The sequence below is a fragment of the Schistocerca piceifrons genome, chromosome 2, assembly GCF_021461385.2.
Source record: "Schistocerca piceifrons isolate TAMUIC-IGC-003096 chromosome 2, iqSchPice1.1, whole genome shotgun sequence".
Lineage (NCBI taxonomy): Eukaryota > Metazoa > Arthropoda > Insecta > Orthoptera > Acrididae > Schistocerca > Schistocerca piceifrons.
The window spans coordinates 1,013,356,627-1,013,373,780 of record NC_060139.1 but is presented as its reverse complement, the minus strand read 5'-3'; the positions used below and the strand labels follow the sequence as shown (position 1 = coordinate 1,013,373,780).

At 49.2% G+C, this 17,154-nt stretch overlaps 2 protein-coding genes across 2 annotated transcripts; both read right to left on the bottom strand.

The window, feature by feature from the left end:
- Window positions 1–4,353: 4,353 nt before the first annotated feature.
- On the bottom strand, window positions 4,354–5,910 carry LOC124776067 (uncharacterized protein DDB_G0271670-like). The gene is made up of 2 exons (XM_047250910.1): window positions 5,817–5,910; window positions 4,354–5,678 (listed from the first exon to the last, which is right to left on the bottom strand). The coding sequence occupies exons 1-2, from the start codon at window positions 5,908–5,910 to the stop codon at window positions 4,354–4,356; spliced, it is 1,419 nt and encodes a 472-aa protein (XP_047106866.1).
- Window position 5,911: 1 nt separating this feature from the next.
- On the bottom strand, window positions 5,912–14,509 carry LOC124776066 (platelet binding protein GspB-like). The gene is made up of 6 exons (XM_047250909.1): window positions 14,400–14,509; window positions 8,000–8,162; window positions 7,808–7,953; window positions 7,051–7,736; window positions 6,667–7,001; window positions 5,912–6,583 (listed from the first exon to the last, which is right to left on the bottom strand). Exons 1-6 carry the CDS (start codon window positions 14,507–14,509, stop codon window positions 5,912–5,914), a joined length of 2,112 nt encoding a protein of 703 aa, XP_047106865.1.
- Between the last annotated feature and the right edge of the window lie 2,645 nt (window positions 14,510–17,154).

Below are 17,154 nucleotides of genomic sequence, written 5' to 3'. Positions count from 1 at the left end.
CGTCAGGGATGGTAAAGACATTGGAGAGGTTGGAGGCAAAGTGGTTGGCCTTACTAAGGTTGTCAGGGAAGGGTTGATCATCATGAAGGAGAGGGTAGTAGGGAGGGCGCTTAGTTCCGGTAAGGTGGCGGAAGGCTGACCAGTACTTGGACGAGTTGATAGGAAGTGTAGCATTAATGTGGATGCATGTTTGTCACCAGTCCCGGCGTTTCTTAGCCGCGAGCAAGTTTCTGATGTGTTGTTGTAGTTGCCGATGGCGTCGTAGTGTGTCCGGGTATGCGTGTGAAGGAAGGCACAGTAGAGACGGCGGGATTCTCAGAGAAGGAGGATGGCCTGTGGGGCTAAAGTAGGAATGTGGAGGTGGATGGCTACAGAAGGGATGTGGGCCTCCAAGGCCTCAGACAAGGTCTGCTGGAGAAAGGAGGCAGCACGGGTAATATCATCAGGATGGTGGTAGGTGAAGGGGTGGCTATCGACCTGGGTAGAGAGGGTATCCTAGTAGGCATTCCAGTCAGCATGAGAATAATCATGGACGTATTTCGGGAGAGGGTCGGTAAGGGGGCGACGACCGTCTGAAATGGTGAGGAGGACAAGGAGATGGTCACTACGAATTGGCTCCAGGACATCCACCGCTATGTGGCCAAAGAGGTTAGGGGAGGATAGGATGACATCGGGAGTGGAGTTGGATTCAGAGTGGGTGTGCTGGGGAATGGGGACAAGGTCACCTTGGAGGGAGGAGAGGAACTGATGCCACTGCCGTAACTGGGCGGCGGAACGACTATGGATGTTAACGTCGCCAGCGATCACGTAGGAGGAGAAGGTACGGTCAATGTGGGAGACAAAGTCAAAAGGAATAGGGGCGGACATAGATGGTGGCGCAGATGATGGTAAGGTCAGGGAAGAAGAGACTAAGGATCAGGTGTTCTGTGTGGTCAGGAACGAGAGGTTGGAGCCGAACAGGGATCTGGCGTTACTGGCCAATGGCTACTCCACCACGTGCTATCGGGAGGGGATTATCGAAGCGGTGAAGGAGGTAGGGCGAAGTGTGTACAGTGTGTTGGAGCTGAAGAAAGGTTTCATTGAGGAGGAAGGCATTCACATGTTGGGTTGCGAAGTTGTGCAGGAAGAGGATCTTGTTGGCCGGAAGAGAACAGATGTTATTGAACAAGATACGGTGCTGTCGCGCCATGAAACGAGGGTGTCGAGATGGGGGAAGGTGAAATGGGCCTGATTATGGGAGTAGGTGGCATACATGTTGAGGTGGAAGATGGATTGGGCGGTGCGGGATATCTGCTGGAGGGTGTGGGGGTGCTTGAAAGGGTGGATATTTTGGAGGATGATAGTGAGGAACCTGATGATGTCCTCAGTGGTGGGGGGGGAGATGAAGGGAATTGCCAGGAGAGGTGGGGGCGTCCAGAGGGCGGACAGGGACAGTGAGTTCAGGAGGGAGGGGGTCGGGTCTTACATTTCTGGGAGTAGGTGGAATGTGGGAGATTACAGGTATTGCAGGAGGGAGGGGACTGTAGGTTCGGGCACTGCCGGAGGAAATGCACCTGTTTACAGTGCGGGCATACAGGGGCCTTGCGTCACTCAGATGTAGTTTATGCGTTGTGGTGTAGGCACCTCTGGCAGCAGAGGGATTGAGGAGGGGAATGGGAGGGGTCGAATAAGGCAGAAGGCACCCTCCTTCAGAGGACAGTCAATGGAAGGGGCGTGCTCCGAGAACACCGGCATAAGGCGGATGGGGCAAGCCAGGATAAAGATGCGGCGGACTGCCGGTATTTCCAATGATGGGTGCGCCTTGAGCTCCGCCAACACCTCCTCCTCTGTGATCGTCGGACTAAGCCGAGTGATCTCGGTGGTGAGGGTCAGCGGGTGACGCGAGGTTGGGGTTGGCGAGAGGGGGACGGGGAACGAGCAGGGGTGAGGGAAGCATTGGGGGCAAACCAGGTAATGGGGATTCGGGAGAGGATGTCTGTGTGAAGGGTGGGAAAGATTGTCGGTATGCCTCTGTGTGCGCTCTAATCTCTCTGATTTCATCCTCATGGTCTCTTCGCGAGATATACGTAGGAGGGAGCAATATACTGCTGGACTCTTCGATGAAGGTATGTTCACAAAACTTCAACAACAGCCCGTACCCAGCTACTGAGTATCTCTCCTGCAGAGTCTTCCAATGAAGTTTATCTATCATCTCCGTAACACTTTCGCAATTACTGAATGATCCTGTAGCGAAGTGCGCTGCTCTCTGTTGGATCTTCTCTATCTCTTCTGTCAACCCTATCTGGTACAGATCCCACGCTGCTGAGCAGAATTCAAACAGCGGGTGAACAAGCGTACTGTAACCTACTTCTTTTGTTTTCGAATTGCATTTCCTTAGGATTCTTCCAATGAATCTCATTCTGGCATCTGCTTTACCGACGATCAACTTTATATGATCATTCCATTTTAAATCACTCCTAATGCGTACTCCCAGATGATTTATGGAATTAACCGCTTCCAGTTGCTGACCTACTAAATTGTAATTAAATGATAAGGGATGTTTCCTTCTATGTATTTGCAGCACATTACACTTGTCTACATTGTGATTCAATTGCCGTTCCCTGCACCATCCATCATTCGCTGCAGATCCTCCTGCATTTCAGTACAATTTTCCATTGTTAAAACCTCTCGATATACCACAGCATCATCCGCAAAAAGCCTTAGTGAACTTCTGATGTCATCCACAAGGTCATTTATGTATATTGTGAATGGCTACAGTCCTACGACACTCCCCTGCGGCACACCTGAAATCACTCTTACTTCGGAAGACTTCTCTCCATTGAGAATGACATGCTGCGTTCTGTTATCTAGGAACTCTTCAATCCAATCACACAGTTGGTCTGATGGTCTATATGCTCTTACTTTGTTCATTAAACGACTGTGGGGAACTGTATCGAACGCATTGCGGAAGTCAAGAAACATGGCATCTACCTGTGAACCCCTCTCTATGGCCCTCTGAGTCTCATGGACGAATAGCGCGAGCTGGGTTTCACACGACCGTCTGTTTCGAAACCCATACTGATTCCTACAGAGTAGATTTCTAGGGTCCAGAAAAGTCATTATACTCGAACATAATTCGTGTTCTAAAATTCTACAACTGATCGACGATAGAGATATAGGTCTATAGTTCTGCACATCTGTTCTATGTCCATTCCTGAAGACGGGGATGACCTGTGCCCTTTTCCAATCCTTTGGAACGTTACGCTCTTCTAGAGACGTACGATAAACCGCTGCAAGAAGAGGGGCAAGTTCCTTCGCATACTCTGTTTAAAATCGAAGTGGTATCCCATCAGGTCCAGCGGCCTTTCCTCTTTCGACCGATTTTAATTGTTTCTGAATCCCTCTGTCGTCTATTTCAATATCTACCACTTTGTCCCCTTCGGGGAGTGAAGAGGGAGATGGGGACTCTGGGAAAGTGTTGGCGGGAGAGGAGGGACAGGTTCCGAGCCTCGAGGAGGGAAGGATCAGGACGGGAGAGTGTAGTAGGTGGGGGAAGAGGAGGAGGGGGAGGAGGAGGGGGAGGAGGAGGAGGAGGATGAGGAGAAGGAAGCAGGGCCAGGTGGGGAGACATCCATGGCATCCTGGGGGGGGGGGGAGGACGGGGCGTGGCCTTTTTGGAAGCAGAGGAGGCAGGGGTGCCACTAGGACATTTGACGGAAGGGTGAGACGAGGCGTGGGGGACAGGAGAAACTGGGAGGTGGCGGCAAGTGGCAGGTCTTGGTGTGGATGCTGGAGCTGCTGCTGGAGATGGGGAGGGTGAAGGTGACGACGATGATGAAGATGAAGATGACGGTGAAGGTATAGGCGAGGGCCAGAGCAGGGCATGGGTGGTGGCCCGGTGGGCTGCAGTAAGAGGGTGATGGAGGGGAGGGAATGGATCAGAGGTGGAGCTGCAGGAGGAAGAAGCAGGGGATGGAGCAACAAAGAGCGAAGGCGAAGGGAGAGTGAGTAGTGGTGGGATGGAATCACTGGGGGGGGGGGGGGGGGAAGATTGTGCACACCACGTAATTGTGGTAGTGGCGGTGGAGGGAGACGCATAAACTATTGCGGTGCTGGTGGTAGTAGTAGTGCTGGTAAGGGATTGACATGACGACAAGTAGGAAAAGAAACAGGAGAGGACGAAGAGTATAGAAGAGAACAAGGGATGGACGAAGACAGACGAAGTCTGATGGAACGCTGACTGGGGCAAAGCCCCACACCGCTGACATTGGCGGTAGGCGATCGCAGGCAGGAAGGCTAGCTGGATGGGTGGCAGGAACGCTGGCAGGAACACTGCAGCTGCTGCTGCTGCCGCCGGCTGGACCGACACTGCCGCTACTGCTGCTGCTGCTGGCTGGCTGGCAAAAACGCAGGCAGGAACACTGCAGCTGCTGCTGCTTCTGCGGGTTGGACTGACAGCGCCGCTGCTGCTGCTGCTGCCTGGCTGGCTGGCAGGAACGCTGGCAGGAACGCTGCAGCTGCTGCTACTGCTGCCGGGTGGACCAACACTGCCGCTGCTGCTGCTGCTGGCTGGGTAGCTGGCTGACAGGAACGCTGGCAGGAACGCTGCAGCTGCTGCTGCTGGCATGGGCTGGACCGACACTGCAGCTGCTGCTGCTGCTGGCTGTGTGGCTGGCTGGCAGGAACACTGGCAGGAATGCTGCAGCTGCTGCAGCTGCCGTGGGCTGGACCGACACTGCAGCTGCTGCTGCTGCTGCTGGCTAGCTGGCTGGCAGGAATGCTGGCAGGAACTCTGCAGCTGTAGCTGCTGCCGCAGGCTGGGCTGACACTGCAGCTGCTGCTGCTGCTGGATGGGTGGCTGGCTGGCAGGACACTGGCAGGAACGTTGTGCCTGCTGCTGCTGCCACAGGCAAGACTGACACTGCAGCTGGTCTGCTGCTGCTGGCTGGCTGGATGGCAGGAATGCTGGCAGGAACGTTGCAGCTGCTGCTGCCACCGTAGGCAGGACCGACACTGTCGCCACTGCTGCTGCTGCTGGCTGGCTGGCTGGCTGGCACACTGACAGGAACGCTGGCAGGAGCGCTGCAGCTGCTGTTGCTGCCACAGGCTAGACCGGCACTGACGCTGCTGCTGGCTAGCTGGCTGGTTGGCTGGCTGGCAGGAACGCTTGCAGGAACGGTGATGCTGCTGCTGCTGCTGCAGGCTGGACCGACACTGCCACCGCTGCTGCTGCTGGCTGGCTGGCAGGAACGCTGCAGGTATTGCTGCTGCCAAAGGCTGGACCGACACTGCCGCTGCTGCTGCTGGATGGCTGGCTGGTTGGCTGGCTGGCAGGCACGCTGGCAGGAACGATGCAGCTGCTGCTGTTGCTGCGGGCTGGACCGCCACTGATGCCGCTGCTGCTGCTGGCTGGCTGGCTGGCAGGAATGCTGCAGCTGCTGCTGCTGCCGCAGGCTGGACCGACACTGCCACTGCTGCTGCTGCTGGCTGGCTGGCTGGCTGGCGGCAGGAATGCTGGCAGGAGCGCTGCTTCTGCTGCCCCGGGCTGGACCGACACTGCCGCTGCCGCTGCTGCTGGCTGGCTGGCTGGCTGGCTGGCTGGCTGGCTGGCAGGAACGCTGGCACTAACGCTGCAGCTACTGCTGCTGCCGTGGGCTGGACCGACACTGCCGCTGCTGCTACTGCTGCTGGCTGGCTGGCTGCCTAGCAGGAATGCTGCAGCAGCTGCTGCTGCCGTTGGCTGGATCGACACTCCCCCTGCTGGTGCTGCTGCCTGGCTGGCTGGCAGGAACGCTGGCAGAAGCGCTGCAGCTGCTGCTACCACCAGCTGGACCGACACTGCTGCTGCTGCTGTTGCTGCTGGCTGGCTGGCTGGCTGGCTCGCTGACAGGAACGCTGGCAGGAGCGCTGCAGCTGCTGCTGCTGCCACATGCTAGACCGGCACTGACGCTGCAGCTGCTGCTGGCTGGCTGGCTAGTTGGCTGGCTGGCAGGAACGCTGGCAGGAACGCTGCTGCTGCTGCTGCTCTGGGCTGGACCGACACTGCCAGCTTTGCTGCTGTTGGCAGGCTGGCTGGCAGGAGTGCTGCAGCTGCTGATGCTGCCACAGGCTGGAACGACACTGCTGCTGCTGCTGCTGCTGGCTGGATGGCTGGCTGGCTGGCTGGCAGGAACGCTGGCAGGAACGTTGCAGCTGCTGCTGATAACACAGGCTGGACCAACACTGACGCTGCAGCTGCTGCTGGCTGGCTGGCTGGTGGTACGCTGCAGGTGCTGCTGCTGCCGAAGGCTGGACCGACATGCCGCTGCTGCTTCTGCTGGATGACTGGCTGGTTGGCTGGCTGGCAGGCACGCTGGCAGGAACGCTGCAGCTGCTGCTGTTGCTGCGGGCTGGACCGCCACTGATGCTGCTGCTGCTTCTGGCTGGCTGGCTGGTAGGAATTCTGCAGCTGCTGCTGCTGCCGCAGGCTGGACCGACACTGTGGCTGCTGCTGCTGCTGGCTGGTTGCCTGGCGGCAGGAACGCTGGCAGGAGCGCTGCTGCTGCTGCGGGCTGGAACGACACTGCCGCTGCCGCTGCTGCTGGCTGGCTGGCTGGCTGGCTGCCTGGCTGGCTGGCTGGCTGGCTGGCTGGCAGGAACGCTGGCAGGAACGCTGCATCTGCTGCTGATGCTGTGGGCTGGGCCAACACTGCCGCAGTTGCTGCTTCTGGTTGGCTGGCTGGCTGGCTGGCAGGAACGCTGGCAGATACGCTGCTGCTGCTGTTGCTGCTGCGGGCTGGACCGACACTGCCACTGCTGCTGCTGCTGGAATGCTGGCTGGCAGGAGTGCTGCAGCTGCTGATGCTGGCACAGGCTGGAACGACACTGCCGCTGCTGCTGCTGCTGGCTGGCTGGCTGCCGGCAGGAACGCTGGCAGGAGTGCTGCTGCTGCTGCTGCTGCTGCTGCGGGCTGGACCGACACTGCTGCTGCCGCTGCTGCTGGCTGGCTGGCTGGCTGGCTGGCTGGCTGGTTGGCAGGAACGCTGGCAGGAACGCTGCGTCTGCTGCTGCTGCTGTGGGCTGGACCTATACTGCCGCTGATGCTGGTGCTGGCTGGCTGGCTGGCTGGCTGGCAGGAACGCTGGCAGGAGTGCTGCTGCTGCTGCTGCTGCCACGGGCTGGACCGACACTGCCTCTGCTGCTGCTGCTGGCTGGCTGGCAGAAACGTTGGCAGGAACGCTGCAGTCGCTGCTGCTGCCGCTGGTTGGACCAACACTGCCACAGTTGCTGCTTCTGGTTGGCTGCCTGGCTGGCTGGCAGGAACGCTTGCAGGAACGCTGCAGCTGCTGCTGCTGACACGGGCTGGACCAACACTGATGCCGTAGCTGCTGCTGGCTGGCTGACTGGCTGGCTGGCTGGCAGGAACGCTGGCAGGAACGCTGCAAATGCTGCTGCCGACGCGGGCTGTACCAACACTGACGCTGCAGCTGCTGCTGGCTGGCTGGTTGGCGGGAACACTGCAGGTGCTGCTACTGCCAAAGGCTGGACCGACACTGCCGCTGCTGCTGCTGCTGCTGGCTGGCTGGCTGACAGGAATGCTGGCAGGAACGCTGCAGGTGCTGCTGCTGCCACGGGCTGGACCGACACTGATGCTGCTGCTGCTGCTGGCTGTCTGGCTGGCTTGCTGGCTGCCTGGCAGGAACACTGGCAGGAACGTTGCAGCTGCTGGTGCTGCTGCAGGCTGGACCGACACTGCCGCTGCTGCTGCTGCTGCCTGGCTGGCTGGCAGGAACACTGGCAGGAACGCTGCAACTTCAGGTGCTGCTGCAGGCTAGACCGATACTGTCACTGCTGCTGCTGCTGGCTGGCTGGCTGGGAGGAATGCTGTAGCTGCTGCTGCTGCCGCAGGCTGGACTGACACTGCCGCTGCTGCTGCTGCTGGCTGGCTGGCTGGCTGGCTGGCAGGAATGCTGTAGCTGCTGCTGCTGCCACAGGCTGGACCGACACTGCCGCTGCTGCTACTGCTGGCTGGCTAGCCTGCTGGCTGGCAGGAACGCCGGCAGGAGCGCTGCAGCTGCTGATGCTGCTGCAGGCTGGACCGACACTGCCTTTGCTGCTGCTGCTGCTGGCTGGCTGGACCGTTGCTTGCTGGTTGGCTGGCTGGACCGCTGCTGGCTGGCTGGACCCCTGCTATCTCGCTGACCCTGCAAAAGTTGTATCGCTTCGATCAGAGACGAATGGCACTATCGAAGGCCTGTACTCATTACGAGGTACCGTCGGAGATGCCGATGTGCGGCCGAGCGCCGGCCTTTATAGCGCTTCGGTGGATGAGTACCTCAGAACTATTTTCCATCACGTGATTGAGGTGTAAAAATAGTTTCGGTATCTGCAGGACCCTATTCCTTATGTTTATGTGGGCCGGTAGCTGCCCATAGTGTCCTCTGGTGTCTTTGCTGTGGTGTTGTTGTGGTTGTTGCTGTGGCCGTTCATCAATATTGCCTGTCGGTTGTGTAGTGCTTCGGTGTGCCTGAAAAGGCGGGCAAGCCGCGGCTGCAGGCCGTCAGTTTGTTCGCTAATACTGTAGGCGCCTCAATGTCTGGTGGAGAATGCCACGGCACAAGATACTTTACTCGTTCATAATTACATAGTTTTTTTCCTCAACTAACGAACTAAAAAATCTTCAGTCGTTAAAGCTAAAAATTTTTAAAATATATCGAGCCAATGTAATTCACCTGCGGAAGGGATGCGTCCACTCCGAGAAACAAGAGTTGTTCCGTGGCGATAGTAAAAATTTTGCAATCAGCTCAAATGGTTCAAATGGCTCTGAGCACTATGGGACTTGACTTCTGAGGTCATCAGTCCCCTAGAACTCAGAACTACTTAAACCTAACTAACCTAAGAACATCACACACATCCATGCCCGAGGCAGGATTCGAACCTGCGACCGTAGCGGGCGCGCGGTTCCAGACTGTAGCGCTTTTAACAGCTTGGCCACCCCGGCCGGCTGCGAGCAGCAAAAGGAGAGACTCGCTATAGAGAAGTGTTAATGTGTAAACCTATGGGATTCAGATGTGCATTTCTGTCGATTGCTGAGCACCATTTTCTAAAAATTACACTGGTACAGAGTTTTATAAAGAAATAGAGAGAGAGATTTGAGATTTAATAATTATATACCCATGCGAGAATATGTAGAAATTCTATAAAAGGCAATTCAGTCCTTCTCAATTATTTTGTGAAGTTAATTTTGAGGAAGTAGATTGTGCTAAGCTTCTATAGAAACTTCGGAAGTTTGATTGACGATGGTTGCTGGTGGACCTGCAAGCACGTCAAGGGAATTTAGAAGTGTTTCCTGTTGTTAACAATAAACTGCCATCGACTATGCTTCATATAATCAAATGTGGACGGAGCCGTACAGAATCAGTATCCGAGGATCCTGAAAAAAGTTCCCACTTCTAATCAGTAACAGTTTTGCAGGCGACCGGAGGTTATCGGCAGTTCCTTCTGCTCTAAGAGATCAACGATATTTCATCACGACATTTTTAATATTATTTGCAGGTTAAAATCTTATCTCCCGACATTTTTGATGATGACTGAGTGATATATGCTCGTGTTCTGTAATACTGTGGAGGTTCAATGAAAACAGTAATTCGTGTGCTCGATTTGCTGAGAGTTTCAGACAGTAACAAGAGAGTTTTTGCTTAAGCACGACATAAAGCTTCTCAGCGTAGAGCACTAGACACAGATTCAATTATTGGTGCATCTCAAGCTATAATTAATTCAAGTTCAATTGTTGTATTTTCACGATTAATTGCCCCTTCATTACAATATATCCGCATGTACATACAACAATACCGGTGCACACAACCATAATAAGCGATGTACTGTAGAGGAAAAAAAATTGCACACCATCAAGAAGTTGTGCAACATAAATGAAAGTTGGTAGGCACGTTTCTACATCTGAAAGATGATGTTTATTCACTTTTCGCTCCAGTCGCATAGGAGTGGCGCTAGTAGTGCTAGCTAGAAGCGTTGATGCAAATCAGGTTTGCTTTATTACAAGCTTTAACGGTCATGAGCGTTAGTTGAAACAGGACGTGGTGAGTTGATGTTAGTCAAGAATGCCTTTCAGGTGACAAATACGCCATTATCACCACCTCACTGAGTTTGAACGAGGTCGTGGAAGTGGAAGTTCCTTCTGCGACAGTGCAGAAGGACCTGGCATGTATATAGCCACTGTACGCGTTTGCAGGCAGCGGTGGTCACTCTCAGCTCCAGGGTCATCCACAAACAGCATTAATTGTCCCTGTACTGGCCGACCACTTTCAACAGGCATAGAACTCCGTCCCACGAACTTATATCTGGCGGTTACATCGGTTATTAATGTGTCAACGTTTCACATTTTCAGTAGCTTCTCTCACTCCTCAGGAAGACGATTTTGACGTAGCAAATATGTTTGTGGTTAACATAGGTTTCGATAATTCATTGACAAGAGGTCAGGGAGCTCTTCAGAAAAAGTCGTCTGCAAAAATACTGTTTCCCAGAATATGACACCTATTCCTGTCGGGAAAGTCCAAGAACGGAGGAACTAACGACTCCACTGAAGAGCTAAATACTTCATGTAAGCACCGCGTCACATAATATCTCTGTTGATTCGTATGTTATCAGGTACAGTTTTTGAGGAGCTTTATATCAGTAAGCACCCGGATGACACCATCTTTCTTATTTTAATCTGTCAAGTTCTTCATGGATCAGCCAGGCTTCTGTAGATGTTGCATAAACTTAATATTGAATGATTTCAGTGAACCGTGATGTTTGGCACTGCTCGATCAGATATAATTTTCGTACTTTGTCACACTTTCGAAACCGACTACGGTGGAAAATTCACACCGTCGCATATTTGTTGAATTTATGCAGCATCGTATTTTGCTCTTCTCGCGTTCGTCGGCCGTCGTAATTAAATTTATTGTTTACTACCCAGACTGATTGGTAATGGTGACTATCGCCAAATTACGTGGTGGGCCTTAATCAAAATGATATTTCATTCCATTCTGATTTACAATTAAATACTTTTATGAAGCTGTCTCTTTTTTTAACAATATTAATCCTCAGTGGAAATTATTTGTTACCTTAATGACTCTAAGATTCGCTGAATCTTAAAACATGAGCATATAAGTTGAACAATGGAATAAACATTTCATATTAATTTGCTCGGCTAGTCAGTTCACTTTAAAGCAAAAAATCTTAAGTTATTAATTACAATTGTGACCCACACACGTGCGAGAGTGTTTCTTCCTACCTCCGTTAACCATTGCATTGTTGTCGGAGTATATGCTCTGCCTCTCGGCTGCTGTACTGAAAATGAGAATTTGAAAACTACATATTTTCTGCAACGTCGGGCGGCTGTGGAGAAAAATGTATATTACGTTAATAGCGGGCGAGTTTTTCGCTTCCGCTAATTTTTATAAGTTAATATCGTCACGTAATGGCGTCGAGGGCTGCATCGGCCGCTGCGTTTGTTGCACTGTAAATTACTCGAATGCAGGTTAATTCAAGGAAGGTGGACATGAAATCGGGATCACCTCTTACAAATTAAAAGTGAACAATAATATTAAATTAATTAGTAATAATATGCTTACATTTGTCAGCATTCGCAAGATGTCCGTCTACACGCAACCAAGACAAGAGAAGAACGACTAAAAAATTAAGAAAAGAGCGCATCTTGTTTCGAGTGCGTCTTTATATTTCTTTGCCTTCGAAACTTACACAGTGAAATTATTGTAATACGGACACATGAGAAAGATACATGTTCCCCTGAATGGTTAGTTTTCACCTATTATTCAATTTTTAAATGTCTCTCCTTTATAAATACTGTTTTTAAGTCTTTTCATAGTATTTTATTGGGCACGGTATATTTCCCCCCGAAATGTTTGTCATAAAAAATATTCGTGTTAATTCCTTTTTTGACATAAATGTTTCCTAGTTCATGTCCACAGTGTTCACACACACGCAGTTTTTTCTTTCACAGTTTACATATGCCACATCGTATGTTTTAATCATTGTACTTAGTGATGTTTGTTGCACACAAAGTAATACAGATGAAGTTATTTACATAACAATACAATATAACAACTGGTTAATAATATAGTCACATACAAAAGAAAAGGCTATAGAATACAATTAGTTTGCAAATTATGTTATGACATTTTACATTTGTACAGTCCTTTTGACTGCTTTTTTGTGGTTGTAGCTTGTGTGGTGTTCGAAGACTTACGACTTAGTCTGTAATTCTGGCAGTTCCAGGTGTGTTAACTGTTCGCTCCCCATTTGGCGCGGCCGTAGGGAAACCCTGGGGGAAAACCTCGGCGGAGCGACAGACTAACCGCTTTGGTTACTTTCACTTAATTCTTTTTGGGATGCCATTGGAGTACAATTTTTCGTTCCACTATTCAAAGAAATGACGTCATTATAACAATTAACATATAGTTGTTATTGATTGCGGTGCCGTTGATGATCTACGATGCGACATCTAGCTCGCGAGGACGCCGGTTGGTGCGTTGGGTGCTCGGCGTTAGCGGAGGCTGCGGAGAGGTCAACGCCCGCTCGTCGCCAGCGTGTCTCTTGCCGTCGCGGAACGTCCGAATCAGCTGATCGGCTACACAGCGATGCGCTTCTGCCTCGGCCGGGCGTGGCTGAGTGGCATGATATCCGCCTCCACCGCGCTTGTTTGCAGGAGTCAGCTCTGCTACGCACCTCCGACGTAGTACATGAAACATTCTCGCAAACAACATAATATTTCCCTCCCCCTGCAGATGGTTACGCTAGTGGGAAAGGAGCAGTTGTAAGTTTTCGCGAGTTTCTGAGTGTTACGCCAGCATTTTCTTGCAGAATACATGACATGGAAATTCTCCCGTGAATGCAGTTTTGATGCGACACTGTTTTCATTACACGTCAGTTTCTGTTTTGATAAAATTATTTATGTTTTCGCCGCACTCGCAGGCACTGGTGAGTGTCCCAATACGAGCTTAGCACAAACATTCGCCGTTTTTGCGGACGCTGATTCGCATCAGTCCACGCTTTGCATTCCAATCTCGCAGTATTGTGCTCACTGAAATTACAGTCTATCACAAAAAAATTAACAGTGGGTTCACTTCATGTTAATAGTTTACATTTACAAGCAAGCTCACAGTTTTTCGTGCGCAATATTGCCGTTTGGCGCCTTCACCGCTGTTGAAGTTCAATACTAGCACTTCACTGTCTTTATTCACAGTTTCACCCTCACAGTTTTCCACACTGCTTAAAGTAACTGTTTCGATTAGTTGTCAAACACTAATGTATTTAACTCAGTCTGAAATGGATTTTGGCTCATTTTATCAGACGCTCGCACTAATTACATCGTTCCATTTTCCACTTACAGGGTTGTACTTGCCTTGATACTTTTGACTATACAATTGTATTTCCGTCTCATCTGAGATACGTACACATGTCAAGTCTGTCTACTCATTGCGTACTTGCCCTCCAGAGCCAGGCTCGGCTTTACAGAACTATGCCTCATGCATTATTTTACAAATTTTGTAATCTAGGCCTAGCATCCAAGTTCCTAGATTAATGTTAGATTTGTGACTTTTGTTTACACTATAAATTCGTGCAAATCTCTGCCTTAGCAGATGGCATTATATTTTAACAGGGCCTCGTGTTAATCGCGTTCTCTGATTTGCTTTGTACCTTGTCTACAACACACGAGGTACCTTCGGTGATGTACACCTTGCACTCATGTTTTATGGTAAATTATGATTGATCATATTTCAGGATCGGTATAGACGTAAACACGTGGAATAACATATATAGTACAGAATTGACTTTTGTAAGTTTCATTACTACTACAGTTCGAAAATATTCATGATACACTAATGAAAAATTATTTCATAATTACATGCTGTTGCATGCTTTTTTTTTCAAATATATTTTTAAAGCATTTTTTAAAAATGCAATTTGTAAAATATTCTTAAACCTACGTTCATTTTTCTTTCAAAATGCAGTTGCTTTCAAATTACTGTTATTCCTCAACATCTACAAAATTTAATCGAACTAATCCAGTGTGCCTCATTGTCTTTATATGTTACACTAAAATTTGAGTATTTACGCACAGAGTAAATACTCTATAAACTTAACCTACTACTCACGTATGTGAAAGTTGCTCTACTGAGCGAACCTCTTTATATCTTTGTATCTGTTCAGATTCTACGTCACCCAACAAATAACTACATCCATGTAGTATGTCTATGATTTTGTAGGGCCAGGTATACACCGGTTGCCATTTCTTATTCTTTTTCGCTAACAGAGATAACTTGGGATGAGTCCTTATTAGCACCAAGTCACCTGGTTGATACAGTGTTACTTTCTTATCTTTTTTGTCATGCATGTCCTGTCGGCGCTCCACTCACTTCCTTAAATTATTTAAAGTCTCAGCTATAATTTGTTCGTGAGGTACAACTTGTCGTGGTACAGTCGGTAATGGTGACAGCCAGCCGTCGGTTTCATTCTTTCCATACATGACTTCTAGTGTAGTATAACCGGTGGCTGAATGTGGCAGTCAGTTGTGGAGTCCCTCAGAAGTCGAAACCTATTCTGCCCACTTGGTGTGGTGATTAGGAATGTAAGTTCTCATGAACCTGTTCAATTCTTTTAAGGTACGCTCCTCAAGACTCCTCTCAGGGTCAAATTGGGCTACAAAAATGTGTTTAATATCTTGCTCTTGTAGTAAAGTTTTCCATTTGAGACCAGTAAAATAGGTAGCATTATCAGATACAATGATCTGTGATTTGCCAACATTAACAAAATTGTGTGTTCGTAATTTCTGAATGAGTTGTGTGGGCGTAGAAGTTTTTACAGGATACACTGCTAGTGCTGCCACGTGTCGCCTGTGAATGGTTATTTCATGTCGACGTCGAAAACAGGCGGTGGTCACATTAATGTGAGTGGACAGTGTATAAGTGATCGTAGATATCATTAACTTGATTCGGGACTAGACCACTTTAGACACTTCTGCTTTAGTGAACATTAGATTTTCTTTCATTCCTTTTTTGACAGAGGTGGTACAAGACTAGCAGAAAACTGTGAATTTGTTTTGTACCATCCTTAACGGAAAACGTTTTAACATAACTAAAATTTTTATTGCGCTAAGCATATAGACACTATTCTATATTACTCCTCTATGTCTGGCCTTAATTCCCATTATTATGATGACGCTTTACACATGTGTCTATGGATTCCTCAACACAAACATTCTGGAGGAATCCTGATATTTCATTGTTTGTCATTCCACTACTAATTACCAGTTCGGAAAGAATAACACTGCTGTTTCTATCTATTGCGCTGACAATCTCAGCTGCTTCCGATAATACTCTGCGTTTTCTTTCTGTGCTTATGTCTCTTTTTCACTTCAGTTCCATATAATGAGCATGTCAGTTAACAGGCAATTCGTTAATGATAAAGAATTTTGGAAAATCTGTTTATGAGTATAGTGTCTCATTCATTTTGAATACTAAATGAAATAATAGCTGGTTTTTGTTGCTTCAAAGGCATTAAATCGCGTCCAGCCAAGAAGGTTTGGTCATTATTTTTCAGTAGTTTCTCGTTCAGCAAGTGGAACATCTTGATGACGATTCCGCAACTTTGGTAGTAGATTTGAACAAAATGTCCTCATCAATTGCACTTTCCCTTTTATTTAAAACCACGACCAGTTTCTGCCCCCAAGTCTGAAACGTCATGTGACCGCTCACGGAGCCTGACATGTGCTGCCGGATAATGGACGTGGGTGGCGAAAGCGAATGTGGTTTTAAATGAAAAGGAAAGTGCTACTGCTGCGGACATTTGCTTCTAAATCCAGTTGTATTGTTCTTCTTCTAGTATTAAAACCTTTTCACACTTTTTACGGCGGAGAACAGTATACCGTTCAGTGATCGTTCTTACTTCACGAGAGGTTTATTAATTACTGCATCCCAGATGACTTTGTTTCGATGATGATATGACTGAAGTTAGTCCGTACCTCTGAATGCACTCAATGTGTTTAATGTATTTCACTTCGACAAATTTGAAATGATTTCATGTTTACAGATGTAAAGAACTGAATAAATAAATAAATAAAATGAGAAAAGGTAAGAACTAAAAACCCAGTCTGCTTTTCCTTCTTCGTGTATCCCATTCAGTTCATTACATAGTGACTTTTCCATTTAATGTTTTGAATTCTTATATTTGCTCTTCTCACAGATAATCTCAAGGGTACCCAGAGCCTTACAAGATTTTCATAGTTCTTTTCGTTGCAGCTTAGGTTATTTCTTTAGTGTAATTACTTCTTCTTGATCCGTACAACCCTCGACGCCATTACTTGGGTTTCCAATTTGAATCTATACTTCGTGAATTATTGTAAATCCATTTCAGGGTACACTTATTTCTCTAATTTCAACCTATTTTTAGCGAGTTTCAAATCCATATCTACATCCATACAAAATTCGTTCGCTAAAGAGCCGCGACGCTTCTCTTTATCGAACTGTACTCTTAACCCCCCCCCCCCCCCCATGAACCATGGACCTTGCCGTTGGTGGGGAGGCTTGCGTGCCTCAGCGACACAGATAGCCGTACCGGAGGAGCAACCACAACGGAGGGGTATTTGTTGAGAGGCCAGACAAACGTGTGGTTCCTGAAGAGGGGCAGCACCCTTTTCAGTAGTTGCAGGGGCAACAGTCTGGATGATTGACTGATCTGGCCTTGTAACATTAAACAAAATGGCCTTGCTGTGCTGATACTGCGAACGGCTGAAAGCAAGGGGAAACTACAGCCGTAATTTTTCCCGAGGGCATGCAGCTTTACTGTGTGGTTAAATGATGACGGCGTCCTCTTGGGTAAAATATTCCGGAGGTAAAATAGTCCCCCATTCGGATCTCCGGGCGGGGACTACTCAAGAGGACGTCGTTATCAGGAGAAAGAAAACTGGTGTTCTACGGATCGGAGCGTGGAATGTCAGATACCTTAATCGGGCAGGTAGGTTAGAAAATTTAAAGAGAGAAATAGTTAAAGTTAGATATCGTGGGAATTAGTGAAGTTCGGTGGCAGGAGGAACAAGACTTCTTGTCAGGTGACTACAGGGTTATAAACACAAAATCAAGTAGGGGTAATGCAGGAGTAGGTTTAGTAATGAAT

Bases quoted from the DNA above. Each gene is read 5' to 3' on its own strand.
- LOC124776067 (XM_047250910.1), bottom strand. From the start codon at position 5,910: ATGTGGCAGCAGCAGCAGCTGCAGCGCTCCTGCCAGCGTTCCTGTCAG. The intron at 5,679-5,816 runs GTCGGTCCAGCT...CCTGCTAGGCAG, and splicing joins GCAACAGCAGCAGCAGCAGT to CCAGCCAGCCAGCAGCAGTA.
- LOC124776066 (XM_047250909.1), bottom strand. From the start codon at position 14,509: ATGTATGGAAAGAATGAAACCGACGGCTGGCTGTCACCATTACCGACT. The intron at 7,737-7,807 runs GTGACAGTATCG...CCTGCCAGCCAG, and splicing joins GCCAGCCAGCAGCAGCAGCA to CCAGGCAGCAGCAGCAGCAG. The intron at 6,584-6,666 runs GTTGGCCCAGCC...CCAGCCAGCCAG, and splicing joins GAAGCAGCAACTGCGGCAGT to GCAGCCAGCCAGCCAGCCAG.